Genomic DNA, 21,270 nt, shown 5'->3' with positions numbered 1-21,270 from the left:
CACAAATAGCTGGTTTCCTAGGCTCAATTTTCTTTTAAGTGGCCAGTCTCCAGAGTGTTAATGGCAATTAACAATCACTGTACACTTATGGAATAGTATGATTTTGAAAATGAGGCAGGTTTTGGAATGGGTGCAACAGCAGCTTTGGGGATGATATTGGACTCACCGACTCCTGGACACTGTGGCAGTCTTCTACCACAGCCACTGTCTGTAAAGCACATAACCAGCTGTACTGGGCATCCATTACAAGAGCTTTCATTGAAAATCTGCTCTCACTGCTAGGTGGTTTAAGCTAGCTAGGTAAGTGGTCACTGGAACATAAGTCATTTTCCACTTTCTATAAAGCTTTATCTGCAAGGGCAAGAGTGCGTACTGTGAGGTCTATGATAAAGAATAACCTCACTTCAGTTCTTAAATGTGGAATTTTTCACATTTTTATAGTGCCAGGTCTTCTAATAGAAGCTTAACAGAAAGCATGTGAAAACTCTAAATCAATAGTGTGATTTTTGGGGAAATTTTAAGTTTATTGTAAGTATAGGCTTACGGAAATAGAGGTTTGTAGCAGTAGACAAGAAACTCAAATTCACTGAAACAGAAATGAAGCTGCATGCAAGATTCTTTGAGCAAGACCCAGTATCAAAGATGAATATCTATACAAATATAAATTGAAATACACCACTACACTTTTCTGTCTGTATGTGAAGGCTAATCTCTGGAACTACTCTATGGATTTTGGTACAGTTTTCCCAAATAGACAAACTGATTCACAAGGAAGGTTTGTTTATACAAATTACTAGTGCTACACCAGACAAGGGGTCCAGCTGTCGATGCTTAGAACTACCTGTAGAAATCCAGGAGGGTTACTAGTAAGCCAACAATGATCATCAAAGTACAAAGGGCAACTACAACAGTGAGAAAGATTTACATGTTCAGTAAACTACATGAATAGGCAGTAGTATCTCAATGAGGAACTTTAAACATTTAACTCTTGACAGGGGCATACAGAAAAACTATGGCTCAAGTTTAGAAGATTAGTTGACCAATCACGGGATAGATATTTACCTAATGGAACAGTTCATGATGGGAGGGACACTCCATGATTTACAGTCACTGTAAAGAAAATAATGAAATAGAGACTACTGCGTGACAGGTGTAAAACAATACATGGGTACACAGAGAATTATTCTTCCTCTTCTGCTACAGTGCTCAACTATCAGGCTTGCTAGTAGCAGCTTGCCATACACTTCTGTCTTTGGCCTTCCTCTTGATAGTATGGGTGGTATCCTCCATGATCTGGTTGATGTATGCTAGTCTCAGTCTGCATCTTGTATCCTTCCCTTCAACTGTTCCTTCAATATTAATTCTGATGATATCACCGTGTCTCTGAAGATAGCTGATCCATGTGTCCCTCCAGTGTTTGATGAGCTGTGGAGCACCTCTTTCTTTGATATTTTGTCTATCCAGGAAATCTTGAGCATTAGACAGAATACAAATATCTATGGAGTGAGCACTTGGATGCGCTAAATGAGAATTCTGTCTGCAACATCTCCTGCAGCTCAAGTCACATGATTTTGGGAAGGGCATCTTAGCCCATATAGCTCTTAGTGTACTTTGAGTGTTATTACTTCACTGCTACAGATAGGTGACCTTCAGAAATACCATCAAACTTTGAGTATGTGTTTTACAAATGCCTTAAAAATTTGATACCAGGAACTGAGTTGGCTTAAAGAAGTGAAGAGCAATGGTATTGCACTTTGTCACCACAGTGTCACAGCGCAGATTCTACCCCCCCCCCTTTTTTTGTAATGGAATAAGAAGTGAAAGCCAACAATATTTTCTTATGTTTTCAATTGCACTTGTTCTTATTGTCAGATTAATTATGTTACAATGACATTGTAGAGGAAACTGTCTCATGCAGAAAAACTTAAGATACACGCAAGGGTTTGAGAACCTGCATAAATTGGAGGAAATTAATCAGACTGTCATGTATAAATTTTATCTGCACATGAACATAGCACAAATACATAAACACTGACTGGCCGTTTACTCAAACACACTTGCAAATTTATCTATCATTTGTCTTGTAAACATATGGCCATAAAATCACAGAATTTATCTCTACAAATAAGACTCTATAATGCCGTGCCTCAATATTTTTCAGCATATTAAGTGACTCATATCACTATGACATTTACAGTTATATATTTGTTGTACACATCTATGAAAAGTAATTTGTCTCTTTACATCCGTAGCAACGATAACATGCAGAAAAACAAACTGTGCTCACTTCATAGACGTACGTACTCTATGACATTAGACAGTGTGACGCTAAATGAAACAATCCACTGTCAAGGGGACAATGTGTTGAGCCTTCACTGACTACTGCAGCAAAGAAATTCGTAGCTAAAGGTTACTAGTGGTACCAAAGTTAGTGCCCAAACACTTATGAATGTGACAAACTGCAATTGAGGGTAGCAAAGCAAAGACAGAAATGATGAACTTCATTCATGGTTCTTTACAAAGAAAAACCAAAAGTATTACCCCACTTTAATTCTTTTTCCATTGCAAAGATGACTGAAACAAATATTAGTGTCAGCAGCATTGAGAAACAGTGAAACTGTGAAAACTGAACAAAGCCTCATGGCCCAACAGATTCCCTGTCACAATTCTACACCAAATTTGTGACCGAATTAGCTCCTCTTAACCATAATATACCATAAATTCCGCCAACAAAAATCTGTGACTGGAAGAAAGTACAGATAACACAAGAATGGCAGCAGGAAAAACTACTGTAAAAACTGCTGTAAATATCCTTGACATTCATTTGTTGTAGAATCTTAGAACACATTCTGATCTCAAAAGTAATGACCTATCTTGAACAGAATGACCACATCTATCTCAACCAGCAAGGATTTCAAAAAATATCAATCATTCAAAACCCAAATTATACTTTTTTCTCCTTACATTCTGACAGTCATAGACCAATGCAGTGAGACAGGCACAGTATTTCTCAAGTTCCAAAAATCATTTGATTTAGTATCAAACATACACTAGTATATGTGTATGGAATTATAAAGCAAAGTTTATCAGCAGACTGAGGATTCTTTTGGTAGGAAGGACAAAGCATGGTATCCAGGACGGGGAGTTAAACAGATTTAGACATAAAGAGGTGACAGACTTAAAAATACTAAGGAGATGCAATCAGTCCACAAAGGAGATTGTTTCCAAAACATTCATGTGGCCCATCCTAGAATAGTGCTACAGTGTATAAGAATCAAACCAAGTACAGCTATCAGGGAATTTTGAATTTAAATATAAAAAAGACAGTACAAATGATCACTAGTTTGTTTGACCCATGTGAGAATGTCACAGGGATGCTGAAAGAACTGAACTGGCAAATGTTTGACAATAGAAGTAAACTATCTCATGAGCAAGTTACAAGAACCAATTGTAAGTGATAAATCTAAGAAGCCCCAATAATCACACCCTTAGGAATCACAAAGACAAGATTAGACTAATTACAGTATGCACAGAGGCATTTAAACAATAATTCTTCCCACACTCCATATGTGAATGGAAAGGGAAAAAGCTCTAATAACTGGCACAATGGAAAGTACACTCTGCCATGCACTTCATAATGGCTTGCAGAATATGGATGTAGTAAAAACATAATCTGGGATGCAAGTGTTGGAGGAACCAGAAAGCATGCATTCTAAGCACTGGTACTTCAACTGCAATAAATGGTGGGCAAATTCTTGAATGAGGTCTAACAGGACTTGATCGTATAACTCTCTGTGAGTGGGTAAGAGGCACAGCACACTGGTATTACAAGTGAAATATGCTCCGATACAGCTGTAAATTTTAGCCAAGTGCTAACTGTTATGGCTGAGGTTCATTAAGAATCGCCCAAAAAGAACAAAAGCACCACCTATAAGAAAGTAGATCGTGTCATTTTGTAGGCCACTGTCATTCACGTGAATTTGGTCTGCACTGTTTTGTTGTGGGAAGCATAAAGTTGAGATATTTTAATGTCTTAGTTTAAATGATACATCTCGTGCCTTCCTTTATTACTTCCAAAAATTATACATTGTTACTGATTAAAAGGCATCCACTAAGTAAACAAGGCATTCATATGAAACACACAACAGCAAAAAGAGAAATTTCAAAAGCACACTAAAATGCAATATAAGAACGCAATTTTTTTTTCACCTAAAATATACCATAATGTGAAACACGTATATCATCAACTGTACAAATCAGTTATCGACATACAGCAAACTACAAGCATGACATTACCAACTTTTCTCCAATATGGAATTTTGGAGCCTTTATTGTCTGCCATTCCAGTTTCAGCAATGACACGAACTCTGACTCCTCGAGAATGCACAGTCTTCACAGCATCGGCAATATCTTGGATGGTGATCATATATATGCATATGTCTAATGTTCTTTTTGCACTTTGCAAGAATTTTATCAACCTCCTGCAAGGAAATTTGTACCAATTACAAACTTTAAACATCTTATAGCAAATACATATGTCATTGATTATGTGAATGTGACCTACATCAAAAAAAAATATGTTATATGATTCAAGTAGGTATTGACTTCTTAGTGATTTTCTAATACTTCTGTGACTAAGTATGCTGCTGAACTGTTGCGCAAACAAGAGAGCACTAACAATATAATATTCTTCATGGTTTTGTTAAACCATCATTACCCACATCACAATGAAAATGTGAAGTTATGTAAACACTGGAGTTCTTATAAGCTATAAGCATACATGTCTGACTACACTTATTACAAATATTATAACTTATTCTGTATTTATTAGGTAGAACAAAGTGGGTAGTTTTAGATGAAAAAATTCTCATATCACACACACACACACACACACACACACACACACACACACACACACACACACACACACACACACAGGTTACACAATTGGCATTGGTCATTACTCATTTAGTAACTCCACAGCTTATCTTAAAAATAACAAACATTTAAATCATAATCAATGACTCAAAATCATTTATGTTACTGTTTTCTTGATTCGTTAGTATATAAGGATAAATGGGTCATATGTTGTTTGTTCATGTTGTGTTTTCACTCCAGGACACTAAGGAGGGAAAACGTTACATTGCTATTAAACTATCATAAAGTGTACTACCCCACATTTTATTCAATGGAAATCAAAATTTATAGGTTATGCATTATTTAATTACAATTACATCTCCAATGGTTTGTTGAATACCAAGTTAAGTACAAAATTTCCTATTCTTTAACCATATTGAAATCATAAATTTATGGGAGTTTAGTAATCTATGGTAAATGAAATTGCACACAATGCTAACAGCAACCTCAGACTTTTCACAGACAAAGCAGTTATCTGTAATGAAGCAGGCTATTGTCTGAAAAAGCTGCACAAATGTTTAGTCTGATTTTGATATGATTTCGTAGTGGTGACAATACCATTTAACGGCAGTTTTCAATCTCTTTCTCATGGTATTTCCATAAGACATAAGATAACGTAAGAAAATTCTTTTCAAAACAAAATTTTAAATTTTAATTTCATTTTTTTCAAAAAGTACATATTTTAAAATTTCCATGAATTATTAGTGTTGCTGTAAATCACAGGTGAAAATATAATTATGGGATGATAATTTCCTCACTACTAAAAAAAAGAAGACTGAAGCTCTATTTCCAATAATTCAGCTGTGTTCTCACGTTAATTATTACAACATTACTAATACTGACATTTGTGTGAAAATAAACATGAACACTACTGTGATAAAGATTAAAGTAAATAGTCCACAGTAAAACTAACTATTGACAGGATCTGTTTATCATTTTCAATTTGAGAAAGCTTCATTCATTTGGTACACACCACTTTCAAGTAAAGAATAAGTTCTTCCAGCAGAAGTCAAGGGATTTACTTACACAAGAAAATCCATTACTGATACCCAGAGAATATCAGAATATAAATGGCACAGCTGGATGAAGAAAAGTTATTTTCACTTCATCAAGTTCTTCATTTTTCTGTAAAATATATCCAATCAACAGTTTGCTTGACAGACAAAAGTTTTTTTTGTTTTAGGGCTCAAAAACAACTGGGGTCATACACGCCCAAGGCGAAATTATGGAACAAGTGAGACAGGGGAGTTAAAAAATGACTATATGTCAATCCCAATTGACGTAAGACAAGACAGCTAAAACCAGGGATGTGGAGAAAGGGCTATAACAGACACCATACGGAAACAGATGTCCAGAACTAAAAATTAAATGGCCTTTGCCATATTGCGACGGTGGATAAAAAGTAAAACCTGGTCGACATCTCGCGCGTTGCTTGCTAAAATGGCCGATAGCTCAGACGGCAAACTCAAGTGGGAACAAAAACGGTTAAAAAATGGGCATTACATCAGGAAATGGCGGACTGTTAAAACTTGGGGGCAATGTGTACACTCAACAAATCATGATGGCTAAAACACAGCGTCCAATACCCAACGTAGTTAAAAATGACCTCCTTCCGGCAGGAGGGCCGAGAGGAGGTCATCCAAGCTGCTGGGAGATGCTTAATAATCTGGAGTTTATTCCTTTGAAGAGAGGACCAATGGCAATGCCTAAGTGACATCACCTCCTGACAGACGGCAACACAGAAATCATCGGAGGGTATATAGGAACTAGTGGGTTGAGGTACAAGGACTGCAGTCCTTGTACCTCAGCCTTCGCAGCAGCATCAGTAGCCTCGTTTCCTGACGGACTGACATGACCAGAAACCCATATAAACATCACAGTGACCCCAACAAGAGTGAGCAAGTGACTTTTTGATGGACATGGCACACTAAGGGATGGCCAGTATACAGCGCACAGTGACTTTGAATGGCACTGAGAGAGTCTGAGCAGAGGTCACAATTGAAAAGCCTGTGTTGCAAGATGTACTCCATGGCCTGATACAGGGCAAAGAGCTCAGTTGTAAATACAGAGCAGTGTTCCAGAAGCCAATATCTAAAAACGTCAGCACCAATGACGAAGGCACACCCGACACCATGGTCAGGCCAAGAGCCATCAGTGTACAGAAAGGTACTATCACGAAGTTTCATGCGAAGGTCGTGAAACTGAAGGCGATAGAGTGAAGCTGGAGTAGTGTCCTTAGGAGGCAAATGAAGGCCAAGGTCAATACAGACCGCCGCATGAAGTCAAGGTGGTGAAGGGTCCACACCCATCGGGCAAGTTGCAGGTAGTGTGAAGTTAAACCGACAGAGCAAGTGCCTAAAGCGGACTCCAGGAGGTAACAGAGAAGAAGGACATTCCCCATAACGGCGATCAAACGAGTCATCGAAGAAGGAGACATAAGATGGGTGGCCACGCGTAGCAGACAAACGGCATGCATACATGCTAAGGAGAAAGTCACAGCAGTAGGACAGTGGTAGTTCAGCAGGTTTATCACACATACTCTGAACCGGGCTAGTGTAAAAGGCGGTAGTAGCCAAATGGGTGCCACAATGGTGGATAGTGTTGAGACAGTGTAAGAGGAATGGACGTACAGATGCACAAACAAAGCACCCATAGTCTAGTTTCGAAAGGACAAGCGACTGGTACAAATGGAGGAGGGTGGTTCGATCTGCACCGCAGGAAGTACCACTGAGGACACGTAGGAGAGTGAGGGAATGCACATGGAGGGCTGCCAGGTAAGACACTTGGGTGGACCTAGAGAGTTTCCTACTGAGCATTGGCCCCAGGAATTTCATACTTTCAACAAATGGAAGAGCAACAGGCTCAAGATGTAAAGATGGTGGGAGAAACAAAGTGCACCACCAGAAATTCATACAGATAGTTTTGTCAGTGGAAAAACGAAAGCCATTGTTGATCCTCCGGGAGCAAAGATGATCAAAACATCGATGAAGACGCTGCTTAGTGAAACAGTTCTGTGGAGAACTACAATAGATGGCAAAATCATCAACAAAAAGGGAGCCAGAGATGCCTGGGAGGGGGGGGGGGGGGGGGGTTTAATGGCTATAGCGAAGAGGACGGTGCTCAGGATGGAACCCTGAGGCACACCATTTTCCTGGATAAAGGTGTCCAACAAAGCAGAACCCACAAGCACCCTGAAAACTCAGTATTTTTAAAAGTCCTGACGGAAATGGCACAGGCTGCCATGGAAGCCCCATGTGTAGAGAGTACAGAGATACCAGTTCTCCAGCAGGTGTCGTAGGCCTTCTCCAAATCGAAAATCACGACCACTAGTTGGTTAATTTAAGGGGGGGGGACCAAACTGCTAGGTCATCGGTCCCTTGTTCCGATTACAACAAAGCCACAAGAATGAGAATGAAACAACACAAAACAAGGAGAAAGGAAAACCACACAAACAACAGAAGGATAACAAACACTACAATGGACGAAAGAGGACAAGAAAACCACAGAGAGATGCAAGAAACAGGGAGAAGAGATCAAAACAGATTACCATGGCTGGCTGACCACAAGAAGAAAAAGGAGAATCCAGCCACTCTGCAACAACACATTAAAACCTCCATCCTAAAAGCACTTGGGTGGAGGACACAGAGGGACAATGGACATGCGCTAAAACTTGTATCAAATGATAAAACCCACCCTCATGTATAAAACGTAAAACCAAATAAGCCGAGGAGTTGTTGTCTGCTAAAATCAGTGATAACGAATCCGGCAACCGAAGATGATGTCACAGGGCAGGCAACGTAGGACAGCATAACAGTATATGGGCCACTGTCAACTGCACGCCGCACCGGCACTGAGGTGAGACATCATGGCATAGGGGGTAGCCGTGTGTCACCCAAATGTGGCCAATGTGGAGCTGGCAGAGAACCATGGAGTCCCAGCGAGAGGCCCGCGTGGAAGACTTTCACACATTTGTAGTCTCCTTAATGGCTCGCAGTTTGTTGTGCATACTGAGACTGTGCCATTCCATCTCCCAAAGCCGAATAACTGGTGGCGTAATATTGAATGCAGGTCAGTGATGGGGATGCCGATCTCCAGAAGCAGTTTCCGTGTAGCCTGTTTGGTCAGCCTGTCAGCAAGTTCATTTCCTGGGATTCCAATGTGACCCGGGGCACAGACAAACACCACTGAATGACTGGACCGTTCCAGAGCATAGATGGACTCCTGGATGGTCGCTACCAGAGGATGGCGAGGGTAGCACTGGTCAATAGCTTGTAAGCTGCTCAGGGAGTCGGTACAGAGAAGAAATGACTCACCAGAGCATGAACGGCTGTACTAAAGTGCACGAGATACAGCCACCAGCTCTGCAGTGAATACACTGCAGCCATTGGGCAAGGAATGCTGTTCAATATGGCCTCTGTGGACGTAGGCGAAGCCAACATGACCATCAGCCATCGACCCATCAGTGTAAACCACTTCAAAGCCCCAGAATATGTCAAGTGGAGAGTGGCGGGGTTAACTGAGTCGTTAGGGCCATGAGAAAGGTCCAGGCGAAGCTTTGGCCTAGGTTTACACCATGGAGGTGTACGTGAATGGACCTCGAGTAGAGGTGGTAAAGGAAAGGACTCCAGTTCGGACAGAAGGGATCAGATGCGAACCGCAATCATAAGCCCTGACCTGAGCCACCGATGTGGGAGATGAACCGCAGTGGTTGGGAAAAGGAGATGGTAATTCGGATGCTCAGGAGAACTACAAATGTGTGCAATGTAACTGGTGAGCAGTTGTGCACGCCTAACCTTTAATGGAGGAACTCCGGCCTCCACCAGAATGCTGGTCACCAGACTCATCCTAAAAGCTCCCGTTGCTAGTTGAACACCACATTGGTGCACTGGGTCAAGTAAATGCAACACTGAGGGCACTGCTGAACCATAAACCTGACTCCCATAGTCAAGGAGGGGCTGCTCTGTAGAGATGCAGCAGCATAGAGCGATCTGCACCCCAGTTGGTGTTGCTCAGGCAGTGCAGGACACTGTGGTGCTGCCAGCACTTCCACTTAAGCTGACGAAGGTGAGGAAGCCAAGTCAATCAGGAGTCTAAAGCCAGTCCGAAGAATCGATATGTCTCCACTATAGTGAGTGGATCGGTCTGGTTCCGGATGAACGGTACGACACCGACAGAAGTGCACGACACATGATTTCGCAGCTGAAAACTGGAAGCCGTGGGCTACAGCCCATGACTGCGCCTTTTGGATGGCTCCCTGTAGGCGCCACTCAGCAACTCCAGTACTGGAGGAGCAGTACGAAATGCAAAAGTTGTCTGCATACATAGAAGGTGAGACAGACGGCCCTAAAGCTGCTGCTAGACCATTAATGGCCAATAAAATTAGAGGGACACTCAATACACAGCCCTGCGGGACCCCATTTTCCTGGACATGGGGGGAACTATGGGTGGCACCAACTTGGACATGGAAAGTACGGAGCAACAGGAAATTTTGTACAAAAATCAGAAGAGGGCCCCGGAGACCCCACTCATATAATGTGGCAAGGATATGATGTCATCAGGTCGTGTCATAAGCTTTTCGTAAATCAAAAAAGACGGCAACCAGATGCTGGCATCTGGAAAAGGCTGTTCAGACGCCAAACTCAAGGGACATAAGATTATCAGTGGTAGAGCGACCCTGGCAGAAACTGCCCTGGCGTAGTGTCAGTAGGCCACGTGACTCCAGGACCCAACACAACTGTCATCTTACCATACATTCTAGCAGCTTACAAAGAATGTTGGTAAGGCTAATGAGCCAATAGCTGTCCACATCAAGTGGGTTTTTACCAGGTTTGAGCACAGGAATGATGGTGCTCTCCCGCCATTGTGATGGAAAGACACCACCGCACCAGATCCAGTTGAAAATGACGAGGAGATGTCACAGTATTTTTTGCAGATTTGTTTAACTTTCACAGCGTGTCTGCAGATTTTTTTATTCCCTGTGTTACCCATGTCTTTGTTTTGGTTTTAATTTTGACTTGTTTAATGTGATATCATAACAATGCCAATAATTTACTAGGAATGACTCAAATTTTTTAACTACATTACAAGTTGATTCTGTGTCCCAAGTTATAGTTTTTAACATGTGATTAAAAACCCTAACGCTGTCTTCATTTACAAATCTTTTCTCTCTGTATTTTTCATATACCACTGGATCCTTAATAGATATATTATACAACGTTAATGTGACTGCCTTATGATCCGAGAACCCCATCTCTATTGCTTCAGTGATATGCTCACATTTATTCTTATTGACAAATACTTGATCAATTATTGTTTCAGATCCATTTAAACATCTAGTGTTTTCTGTTACTGTTGCTGTCATATTATACGATTTCAAGAGTGCACCAGGGAAATGTGTTGGGACCCTTGCTGTTTATGTTGTACATTAATGACCTTGCAGACAATATCAACAGTAACATCAGGACTTTTGAAGATGATGCAGTTATCTACAAAGAAGTAGGTACTATATGAAACAAGCTGCATAAATATTCAGTCGGATCTCAATATGATTTCAAAGTGGTAAAAAGATTGGCAACTTGCTTTAAATGTTCAGATATGTAAAATTGTGCACTTCACAAAATGAAAAAATGTAATAGCCTACGACTACGACATCAATGAGCCACTGTTGGAATCAGCCAACGGAAGCGTCCGACTCAACCCGTCTACTTTCACCCATGACATAATGGTGTGGGGTGTGATGTCATTAAGGTGCAGAGCTTATGAGTTGGTTGTTTTTGTAGATGTCGTGTTGTTGTATTTTATGGTGCCCTCTGGTAGTGGATGTGAACATGCTGAGTTTATCTTGTGTATTGCATTCATTTGAGCTTTGACTGTCTTGGTGCAAACACGATTCTGAGATTAGGTAGTTGGTGTGGTAACATGGGTTGTGGAAGTGTTCTCAGTAAGTGATTAAGGTTCTTCTTTGTTTATGTGTTTGGCACTTTTGCTAGGTCCGATTAGTCTGGTGTTTGTTGTGCGGAAAGAAGTCTAACTTTTTTTTTATTGTTTTTACATTAGGTATGGATATGACAGAGAAGTTCATGAGTGTATCACTACATTCTGAGATGGGTGATGATATGATGTCTGTCATACAGTTTCTGCAAATGTTCGGTCTTTTTTTAATTAATATAGTGAATATAAGGTATTTGGGTTTTAGAGTTGTGGGGGTTTTGGTTCCACTATTCGGAGTTGTAGGTGTTGGTTTTTTGGAATTGATAATTATGGTTGAGCTATATGGGTCAAGGGAAATGTCCAATTACTGTGGTTTTGTTGATGTAGCGGAATGCTCTAATTTAAATTCTCTTTTATATTATTTGTTTTGGGGTTGTGTGGCGTTTTCTTTTATTGTTGTATATTTGGCTTGTCCCCGCCCTAAACCCCCAATTTTCCACAGTTGTCCTCTTAATTCCCTTATATTTTTGGAGTAAGGTGTTATTGTCTCATTTTTATTTTTGTTTGTGTTTTTTGGCATATGTCTGTAGTGACATCATTGCCGTCATTCCTTATATGCTGGAAATAGCCATTTCAAGCTATATTGATGACTTTGTTTGTCAAAGCAGATGAGTGGAATTGGACGTTTCTGTAATGTTGCTGAGAGTATGTCCCATTGTATCAGTTATTAGGGTTTCTTCCCATTCTATTCATGTATGGAATGTGGGATGAATGATTGTTTATATGCCTCTGTGTGAGCAGTAATTATTGTGATCTTATCCTCATGATCCCATGTGAGCAATACGTAGGGGGATTGCAGTATATTCCTGGAGTCATAATTTAAAGTCGGTCCTTGAAACTTCGTTAAGACTTTCTTGGGATAGTTTACCTCTACCTTCAAGAGTCTTCCAGTTCAGTCCCTTCAGTATCTCTGTGGCTCTCTCCTACAGATCAAGCAAACCTGTGGCCATTCAGGCTGCCCTTCTCTGTATATGTTCTATATCCCTTGTTAGTCCAGTTTGGTACAAGTCCCTCACACTTGAGCAATATTCTAGAGCAGTTCACATGAATGATTTGTCAGCAATCTCCTTTGTAGACTGATCACACTTCCCCAGTACTCTAGCAAAGAACCGAAGTCTACCACTTGCTTCTTCCACAACTGAGCCTATGTGAGCATTCCATTTCATATCCCTAAAAAGTGTTACACCCCGCTGATTTGCAGGCTGTAGATGTAGATGAGTATTGGTGTAACAATTAACTTAAGCACACAGTTGAATTATTGGAAATAAAGCTTCAGTCTTCATTGTTTTTTACTAATGAAGAAATTATCATCCCAATTTACATTTTGGCCTGTAATTTACAACAGTACAAGCTACTCAAGGAATAAATTGAGAAATTTTAAAATACATACTTTTTTTAAAATAAATTAAAAGTTTTAAACTTTGTTTTGAAAACCATTTTCTTTTATTAACCTATATATTATCGTACAGCATAGGAAAGGGAGTGAAAAATGCTGTTAAGTGGTATTCATCCCAGATTTGTAGCACAATTAGGAAACCTTCTACAGCAATTCTAAAAACTGCCATTTCCTGTATTTAGGTCCATTGATGACTTTGCAGCTCTGTGACGATTTGAGATATCTTGGTAAAATTTCGTATTTTCCAAAGTCAATACCAACAATAAATTTGAACCAAATTTCAAGAAACTCTAAGATAATGAGGTTTAAACCCCATATTGATTTGAGATAGAATAACCCAAAGTGAAGTAATGTATCATGGCACATATGTTAAACTATCGTAAGTTTAGTGTACTTGGTGTACTAAACAGTAGGCCTAATTCGTTTAACCAGTGATCTGTACACACGTCTAATGAACTCAAAATAAATAATAACATAAGCTCAGATGTAGACATGAGGAAGATTTCGGGCTACTGGGAGGATACTGGAATAATACAGTCAGTTTATAAAGCAGACTGCTTGCAGATCTCTTCTACTTCCCATCTTAAAATATTCCTCAAGTGTGTGGAGCCCACAACAAGTGTCTCTAACAGAGGTTTTTGATGTATACAAAGAGGGGCAGCACAAATGATTACAGGTTTGTGTGAACCACAGGAAAGAGTCACAAGGAACTGAACTGGCAGACTCTTGAAGATAGACACACACTGTCCTGTGAGAGCTTTCATAGAAAGTTGCTAGAGCTAAGTGATGAATATAGAAATAAACAACACCCTATGTACGTTAGTAAGAATGAATGTGTAATCATGTCTTTATTGTCTTTTTGTATAATAAATGGGTTCGGATATGTGTACTGTCTATGGGAATCATATCGGGGGGTATCAGTTATAAGAATAGTAAATGTTACTCAGACTGAATCTGAAATCATGGTTAATTTCTGTATTCTCCTTACGTGAAAAGTTTGTAATGTTTATTTCTGCATTCTATTTTGACTTGTTCTATATCTACATAATAAATAAAATATAGCTCCCATACGGTCCGCGAATGAAAAATTAGATTAATTCACCGTGGGCAGGTGGTTGATAGCAAGCATTCCTCCAGTGCTCCGGACATGAATGAAATTTGAAAAAGCTCTAAAACTTGTACAACGAGAAATGCCCTCTGCCATGCAGTTCACAATGGTTGTGTGTCTGTAGCCGAATACAACGGAGCTACGCAGACCTACAGAATGCAAACAAGAATATACAACAGGATAAACTTTGCATGTACAACTGCTTTATTTTAAATTAAAATAATTTAATTGACATACCTCAATTTGTAGTCTGAACAGTCTTCATTTCCACAACTACCACAGCGATAAATGTGTTGTCGACAATTCACACCTTTATCAGTGAAAAATATAACCTCATTCACTACCGGGTAATTCTTTGTAGTGGGTTTCCTTGGCTTATAATACTTCTTGTAACTGTACCAAATAAGTTCCGACAGTATAACACTGATTACAATGGCACCAAGCACTTTTGGCTTAAAAGAGGACAATTTCTCCATTTGCTCGTCTGCACTTTTTTGACTTACGCGCCTCTACCTTACGGCCCGTCGACACGCAACGATCTGTCTGCGCAAATGTCTACGCACAAGCATTGCGCAGAAAGATCGTTGCGTGTGGACAGAAGATTTGCACCAACCTGAGGTGTGTGCAAACCTGGAAGTTGGAGTTGGAGGTTTGACCGAAACCTCTCAAATCTGTGGGTACAAACCACATCTGAGCAGACAAGTTGGAGCGTGTGGACAGGAGATCGCCGCAAATCTACAGCGAAACAGCTGTTTGCTCAGCCTAGTGTTTGTGCGCATAGGGCATTAAAATGACTGATACTCGTCAGTGTTCTCGAGAGCTTGTAAGTGAATTTATTGAAATATATAGAAACCATCCATGTTTGTGGAAGATTAAAAGTAAAGAATATAGTGACCGAGACAAAAAGACAGCAGAATAGAATGTTCTAATTGAAAAATTACGGGCAGTTGACGTCTCAGCAAACCGAGAAACGGTAATAAAAAAAAATTCGTTGTGAACTGGCGAAATTATTTGCAGATGGATGTCGTAACTTATAATTATCTCTTAAAGCTTGTAACCTCTCGATTATGAGAAAAAAATACTTGTATGAGAAGGGCAATTTCTCCTCATAAACGGCTGGCGAAACATTAAGATTCCTAGCAACAGGAAGGACCTACAAGAATTTGGAATTTTCAACTGTAATATCGAAACGCTTTGAGTGAAATAATACCCAACACATGTGAAGCTATTTACGCTGTCCTGAAGGATGAGTTCATGAAGGCAAGTCAAGTAAATTAAGTCTGTCAGCGAACTGTTTACCGAAAAGAGTTATCCAAAGTTCAGAAATCTAGATGATCTGGTGTAAGAGAAGATCAAGTATACCAGCCAACGTTATGGTATTTTGATCTGCTTGGCTTTCTTAGTGATCAAGAAACGCCAAGACCAAGTAGGAGTACAACTGAAGATGAAACTGGAGTGTCAATGTGCCAGGAAATGGAAGACGAGGTAATGTAAAACAAAACAGATTCGCCCTGCAACTCTCGCAGTAAATGTACGTGAGAAAACTACTTTCGCTTTAGCAGCCACTGTCTACACCATTTTGACCGCCTTCTCTGTTTCCTGCGGTTGGTCTGAATGTTTTTTGCAACACAAGTTGCGAACACAGACCACAACAGAACTTCCCCCATTTCTATGTTTCGAAATAACTGAATTTGACGTTTACGGGGAGCGTAGTCGCTTCCCACTGATATTTCTTTTCTACACCGATAGATGACGGGCGAGTAGTAGATTGGGGTTTGTGTCGTGTGAACACACCACATTTGCAGCGATCTTTTGCATGTACAGACATCTGCGCCAATGTCTGCGCAGACAGATCGTTGCGTGTGGACCGGGCTTTACTTTAGCATACCGCGTTCAAAGTTCTTGTTTGAAAGATTTTACAAAAGTGAGGAATGTATAATCAATTAGCTTCATAGCGCTCCCCTTTAATTTCATGTAATTTTAATGCTTTTCATAAAGCTTATTGGTCTTCTTTTTATAATATTGTGATTTCGTGGTTCTTGCGGGTTTAAAAATAATGGTACATTTAGGTCAGCAGGGAACTTTCACCGCGGAGCAAGGCAGTGGGTCAGGAAAGTTTAGTGGATATAGACTGTTTACAGTCTAACTCACTGCGACATACAGCAACAGTAGAGATTTCATGGAAGTGGTCTTCAAGTGGACTTCAAAACACTTCGACCAGCGAGCAGTACACTTGAAGCTGCTGCATTATTCACGGTTTTGACGCTGACACAAGAAAATATAAACAAAGTGTCGAGAATAACAATTTCCGAAGAAGAAAGGTTCTAGCATTACAACCACGAAAGACCGCAGCAATCAGAACACAGAGGGCAGTGGGCAAGAACACGTAAACTGTAAGAAGATACACGATCACAAATCTACGAATTCCGTGCCCTCATATCAGTCTCCGGTAAAACAGTCACGAGGACACCAGAAATATCTGTAAGTGACGTACTTCAGCAAAATGAACAACTGGATAAGCTGTCTTTGCTCAAATCAGTATGAAGCTGGCTTAATAAGGAATCAAATTCACCCCATATTGCCAGGGATACGTATTATCAAAATACTCATTCTGTGATGCTTAGGGGATATCAATTAAATGCATAATCTCTAAAAGTGGGGGGAAGGGTCTGGCAAAATCTCACCATGTCTCATGGAGGTGGATGTAAAATCTCACATCAACTTTCTAATGGAGAGAATATTCATTATTATAACAGATAATTGTTGTTTTGTATAATTAAGCGGAGCATAGAAAATATTAAAGTGCCCACCAATCTTTATGACCTCTCTGAACTAAACAGAATATTTCAATGTGTCCATTTACAAGATTCCGTCACTTGAAACATGTGCTTACAAGTGATAGATTTCATTTGGGGAGTTCTCCGCTGCACTGGTCGAAATCACTGCATGTCTGAGAGTTAGTCCTGGCATTCAGTAACACATATAAAGCTGATGTTTTTGTGTTCAATATGAGTTTCTTAAGCGGCATGTCGACAGGTTGAAACACACATCTCAACAAAAAGTTAAATGTTTGTGGTAGGAAGCTAAGCTGAAATTCTCTGATAAAGATTCTCTGAGTGATCATGTTAATCGAGAGACTGAAAAGCTACATAATCATATGGTCCAAAGGAATGTATAAATAATGTTGTCTTTCATATAGCGAGTTTTGTGGAAGGGAAATTTAAAGAGTCCACGCCATCTAAGAACATTGGGAAATGAGGAAGATCCGGTTGGAAAGAAGGATGTAAAGGTGGAACGAGTGCATACAGGGACAATAATAGTTTCTATTATTGCTTCAGTAGATACGTCATTAACTGTTTTTTAAAATTGCAGATTTATTTAGTTATCTAATACAATGAGAGAGATTATTCATGAGTCAGTTTCCTGCTACTGAAAAGGACTTCGAGAAAGTGATTGATTAGTGGTGAAGTGGAACATAAAGTATCTAAGGATTTTGTTATGATGAGAATGAGTGTTTCTTCCATGTTGTTTGGACAAGAGCATAAAGGTCAAGGAGAGATATGAGATACAGTTTATGTTGATAAGACAGTAAAAGAGACGGAGTGCATGGAAATCTCTATGTTTCTTTGCACGCACCCACGGTCACTGTGCATATGATTCTGAAATATGATCAAAGAGTCGAACGACACGGATATATCGAAACCAGGCGTTCATCAGCAAATACAGATGCCACGATATATCCTGAGAATGTCCTTGCAGGATATATCGTTGTAATCAATAATTGGAAGTATAAGTGTTCGTACAAGTTTCTTTTTCAGGTCAATAGTGAAGCCTTCTTGTGCATTGCAGTTACATATCCAGTCCAGTTCCGATTTTCATCAGTTATTACTCCTAGACTCTTTGCTAAAGGTGAGAAATTGATATTTGTTCCATTTAGGATTAAAGATGGTAGGAATTCCCAATATTTCAGGCTAATGAGCCTAGATGACCAACTAGTACCACTTGGGTTTTGGAGTGTTAATTTTTAATCCTATATTCTGTGCCCATACACAGGTCAATACTGAAATTCTTGATGGCTGTCTTCAGAGTTACTGGTTTTGCATTTAGAGACAATTGGAAGTCATCGGTACACATGTAATATTTGCAATAGGAAAAAATTGATACCGCAGCACTGACATAGAATGAAAAGAATATAGAACTTAATACCAAGCCCTGAGGAACGCCTGATACTACCTGCCTTCTTGTGATTTTGTAGTGCTGTACACGATGAATTGCTGATGAGACATCAGGCGTGAGTGAAACCGTTGTACTGCACTAGGAGAGACATTTATAGTGTTAAGTTTGGAAAGTAAAATGTTGAAGTTGACAGTGCTAAAGGGTTTCCTGAAATCTAAAAAGCACATGACATTCGCCTCTTATCGACCCACAGCAAGCCTGAGGTCATTTGTTACCTTTATTAAGACATATGTTACACTGCGATGTTTACTGAAACCTGACTGATATTCGTCTAGTAGGTTGTTTGTAGTTAAATAGTTTAAAGGCACATTTTTAGCCATAGCATGTAAATCTATTTTTTTAAATCAGAGAATCCTGTTTAATAAAGCATGAAAACCAATGCAAGTTATCTTGTGCGTGGTCGCATGTGATCGCCGGTGAGACACAGAAAGGATGTCTAGTCTTCTGTTAATTACTTCTTCTGTTATCTGTTCTGGAATAGAGTCGAGGGAGAGCCTCGTGCATTAGACTGGCCGCTCTAATTTAAACTCTTTAATTTTATAAAAAGTCACTGCGTACTGCAGGCCGCATACTCGCGCATACTAGTAATTATATAAGGAAATTTCCACTGCGCATGGACAAGATACCCACGTGCAGATAATCAGCATATCACTCGTGATTAATATTGTATTCCCAATGTAAGTAGCATAGAGCACTTCAGTAATTATAGTAATGATTAACGCTATTGTGATTTCATTATTTGTTTAATCCATGATCCTAAAATTTCAACATTATATGTAAGCCGTATGGTTGCCGGTTTCAGTCTCTGTTGCTGCGCGTACATTCTCGAATGTATCTCGTCGTTTTAACGTTCATATGACTTCATACCAAAGTTCCTTGCAGGTAAGTACTTCATCACTTTGAAAGGAAAATATTTTCCATTGGTTTTCAATGTTCATTGTACTTACCTGCAGTCATATGAAAGTTATCACAACGAGATACATCCGAGAATGTACGCGCAGCAACAGAGACTGATACCGGCAACTATGCGAGACGGAGTATCTAGCAATGATCGCGGCGTGGCAGCAACCTACAGTGAAGCGCATGGACGCAGACTACAATAACAGACTACGGTCAACAAAGGGACATAATCAGGTAACTTAAGGGCTGGCTGAGAGCTTGATTTGTTAAAATGTAAATAAATGATATTATAATGTATCTGTATATGTTGTTATGTTTAAGGAATTGTATGAGTATTTATTATTTTTTTTATTTTTGTCATCCCACTTGGGAAAGTTGCTTGTCTAAAGATGTGATCTTTTGCCTCACAACTTTTGGGGTGGTTTAAAGACACATTTTTAGCCATAGCATGAAAATCTATTTTTTTAAATCAGAGAACCCTGTTTAATAAAGCATGAAAGTCAATGCAACTTATCTTGTGCGGTTGTATGTGATTGCTGGTGAGACACAATAAAGCATGAAAGTCAATGCAACTTATCTTGTGCGGTTGTATGTGATTGCTGGTGAGACACAGAAAGGATGTCTAGTCTTTTGTTAGTTACTTCTTCTGTTATCTGTTCTGGAATGGAGTCGAGGGAGAGCCTCTCGCGTTAGACTGGCCGCTCTAATTTAAACTCTTTAATTTTATAAAAAGTCACTGCATACTGCAGGGCGCATACTCGCTCATACTAGTAATTATATAAGGAAATTTACACTGCACACGGACGAGATACCGACGTGCGGATAATCAACATATCACTAGTAATTAATATTGTATTCCCAATTTAAGTAGCATAGTGCACTTCAGTAATTTTAGTAATGATTAACGCTATTGTGATTTCATTATTTGTTTAATCCATGATCCTAAAATTTCAACATTATATGTAAACTATATTTTCAGTATTTATCTCATTTTAGCTCCGAAATAATGTGGCCCACGAACCTCCTTCTTACGGTGATGAAATTCTCAAAGCATATGTCCGATCCACCTTATCATGGTTTAAATATATTCACTGATTTTTAAATATATCCATCCATCTCAATTCAGTTCAACAAAAATTATAAAAAACTAATATAATATAAATAATCATATTTAGATACACACACACATATATATATATATATATATATATATATATATATATATATATAATTATTTACAATAGGTTGTTAACCGGTTATGGTCTACATATTCTAAGGCCTTGGACAGTGCAGGAAGATTGCAAATAGGATGGTAATCAGAGGGTGTTACATACATCGCCTACAGACGGCATTTTGAAACTGTCCTGCAGCTATGCTATCTGTCAGAAGTGACAGAAACTTGGTGCGGTCACTTCACATTCGTAGCATAGTTTTTGGCTGAGAAAAAAATTCGGATCATTACTTTCTGGGCAACCCTCGTACTTTCCAATTTTGCACACATATTACTTTGCATGTTATACATTTCTCGAGCAAAAAATAGTGATATTCTGCTGTATCATTTCAGAAATTTCCTGTGCTTCAGACATTGAAAGGGTGGCAAGAAAATTGATTTTGGTTCATTTCACTTTCGTTTTACTCATATATTCTCTTGTCATGCAAAAGAACGCCATCGGATGCAGAAGAAATCAATAAATTAGGTACTAAATTGCCCAAAAGAATTAAA

At 39.4% G+C, this 21,270-nt stretch overlaps 1 protein-coding gene across 2 annotated transcripts in view; it reads right to left on the bottom strand.

Annotated features, from left to right (window-relative positions):
• Positions 1-14,951, bottom strand: part of LOC126177154 (uncharacterized) — a 52,020-nt gene extending 37,069 nt beyond the window's left edge. The window contains exons 1-3 of one of the 2 annotated variants that reach the window (XM_049924431.1): positions 14,649-14,776; positions 14,406-14,560; positions 4,297-4,481 (exon numbers count right to left, since the gene is read on the bottom strand). In XM_049924431.1, the coding sequence (XP_049780388.1) occupies positions 4,297-4,481; positions 14,406-14,452 (232 nt within the window). In that variant the 5' untranslated portion in view covers positions 14,453-14,560; positions 14,649-14,776. Of the gene's footprint in view, positions 1-4,296; positions 4,482-14,405; positions 14,561-14,648 lie in introns of both variants that reach the window. The other variant, XM_049924430.1, reaches the window with a different exon arrangement.
• Between the last annotated feature and the right edge of the window lie 6,319 nt (positions 14,952-21,270).

This window comes from Schistocerca cancellata, chromosome 3 (assembly GCF_023864275.1).
Source record: "Schistocerca cancellata isolate TAMUIC-IGC-003103 chromosome 3, iqSchCanc2.1, whole genome shotgun sequence".
NCBI lineage: Eukaryota > Metazoa > Arthropoda > Insecta > Orthoptera > Acrididae > Schistocerca > Schistocerca cancellata.
Note: the sequence above shows the minus strand (reverse complement) of the source record. Positions and strands in the feature narration are given on the sequence as shown.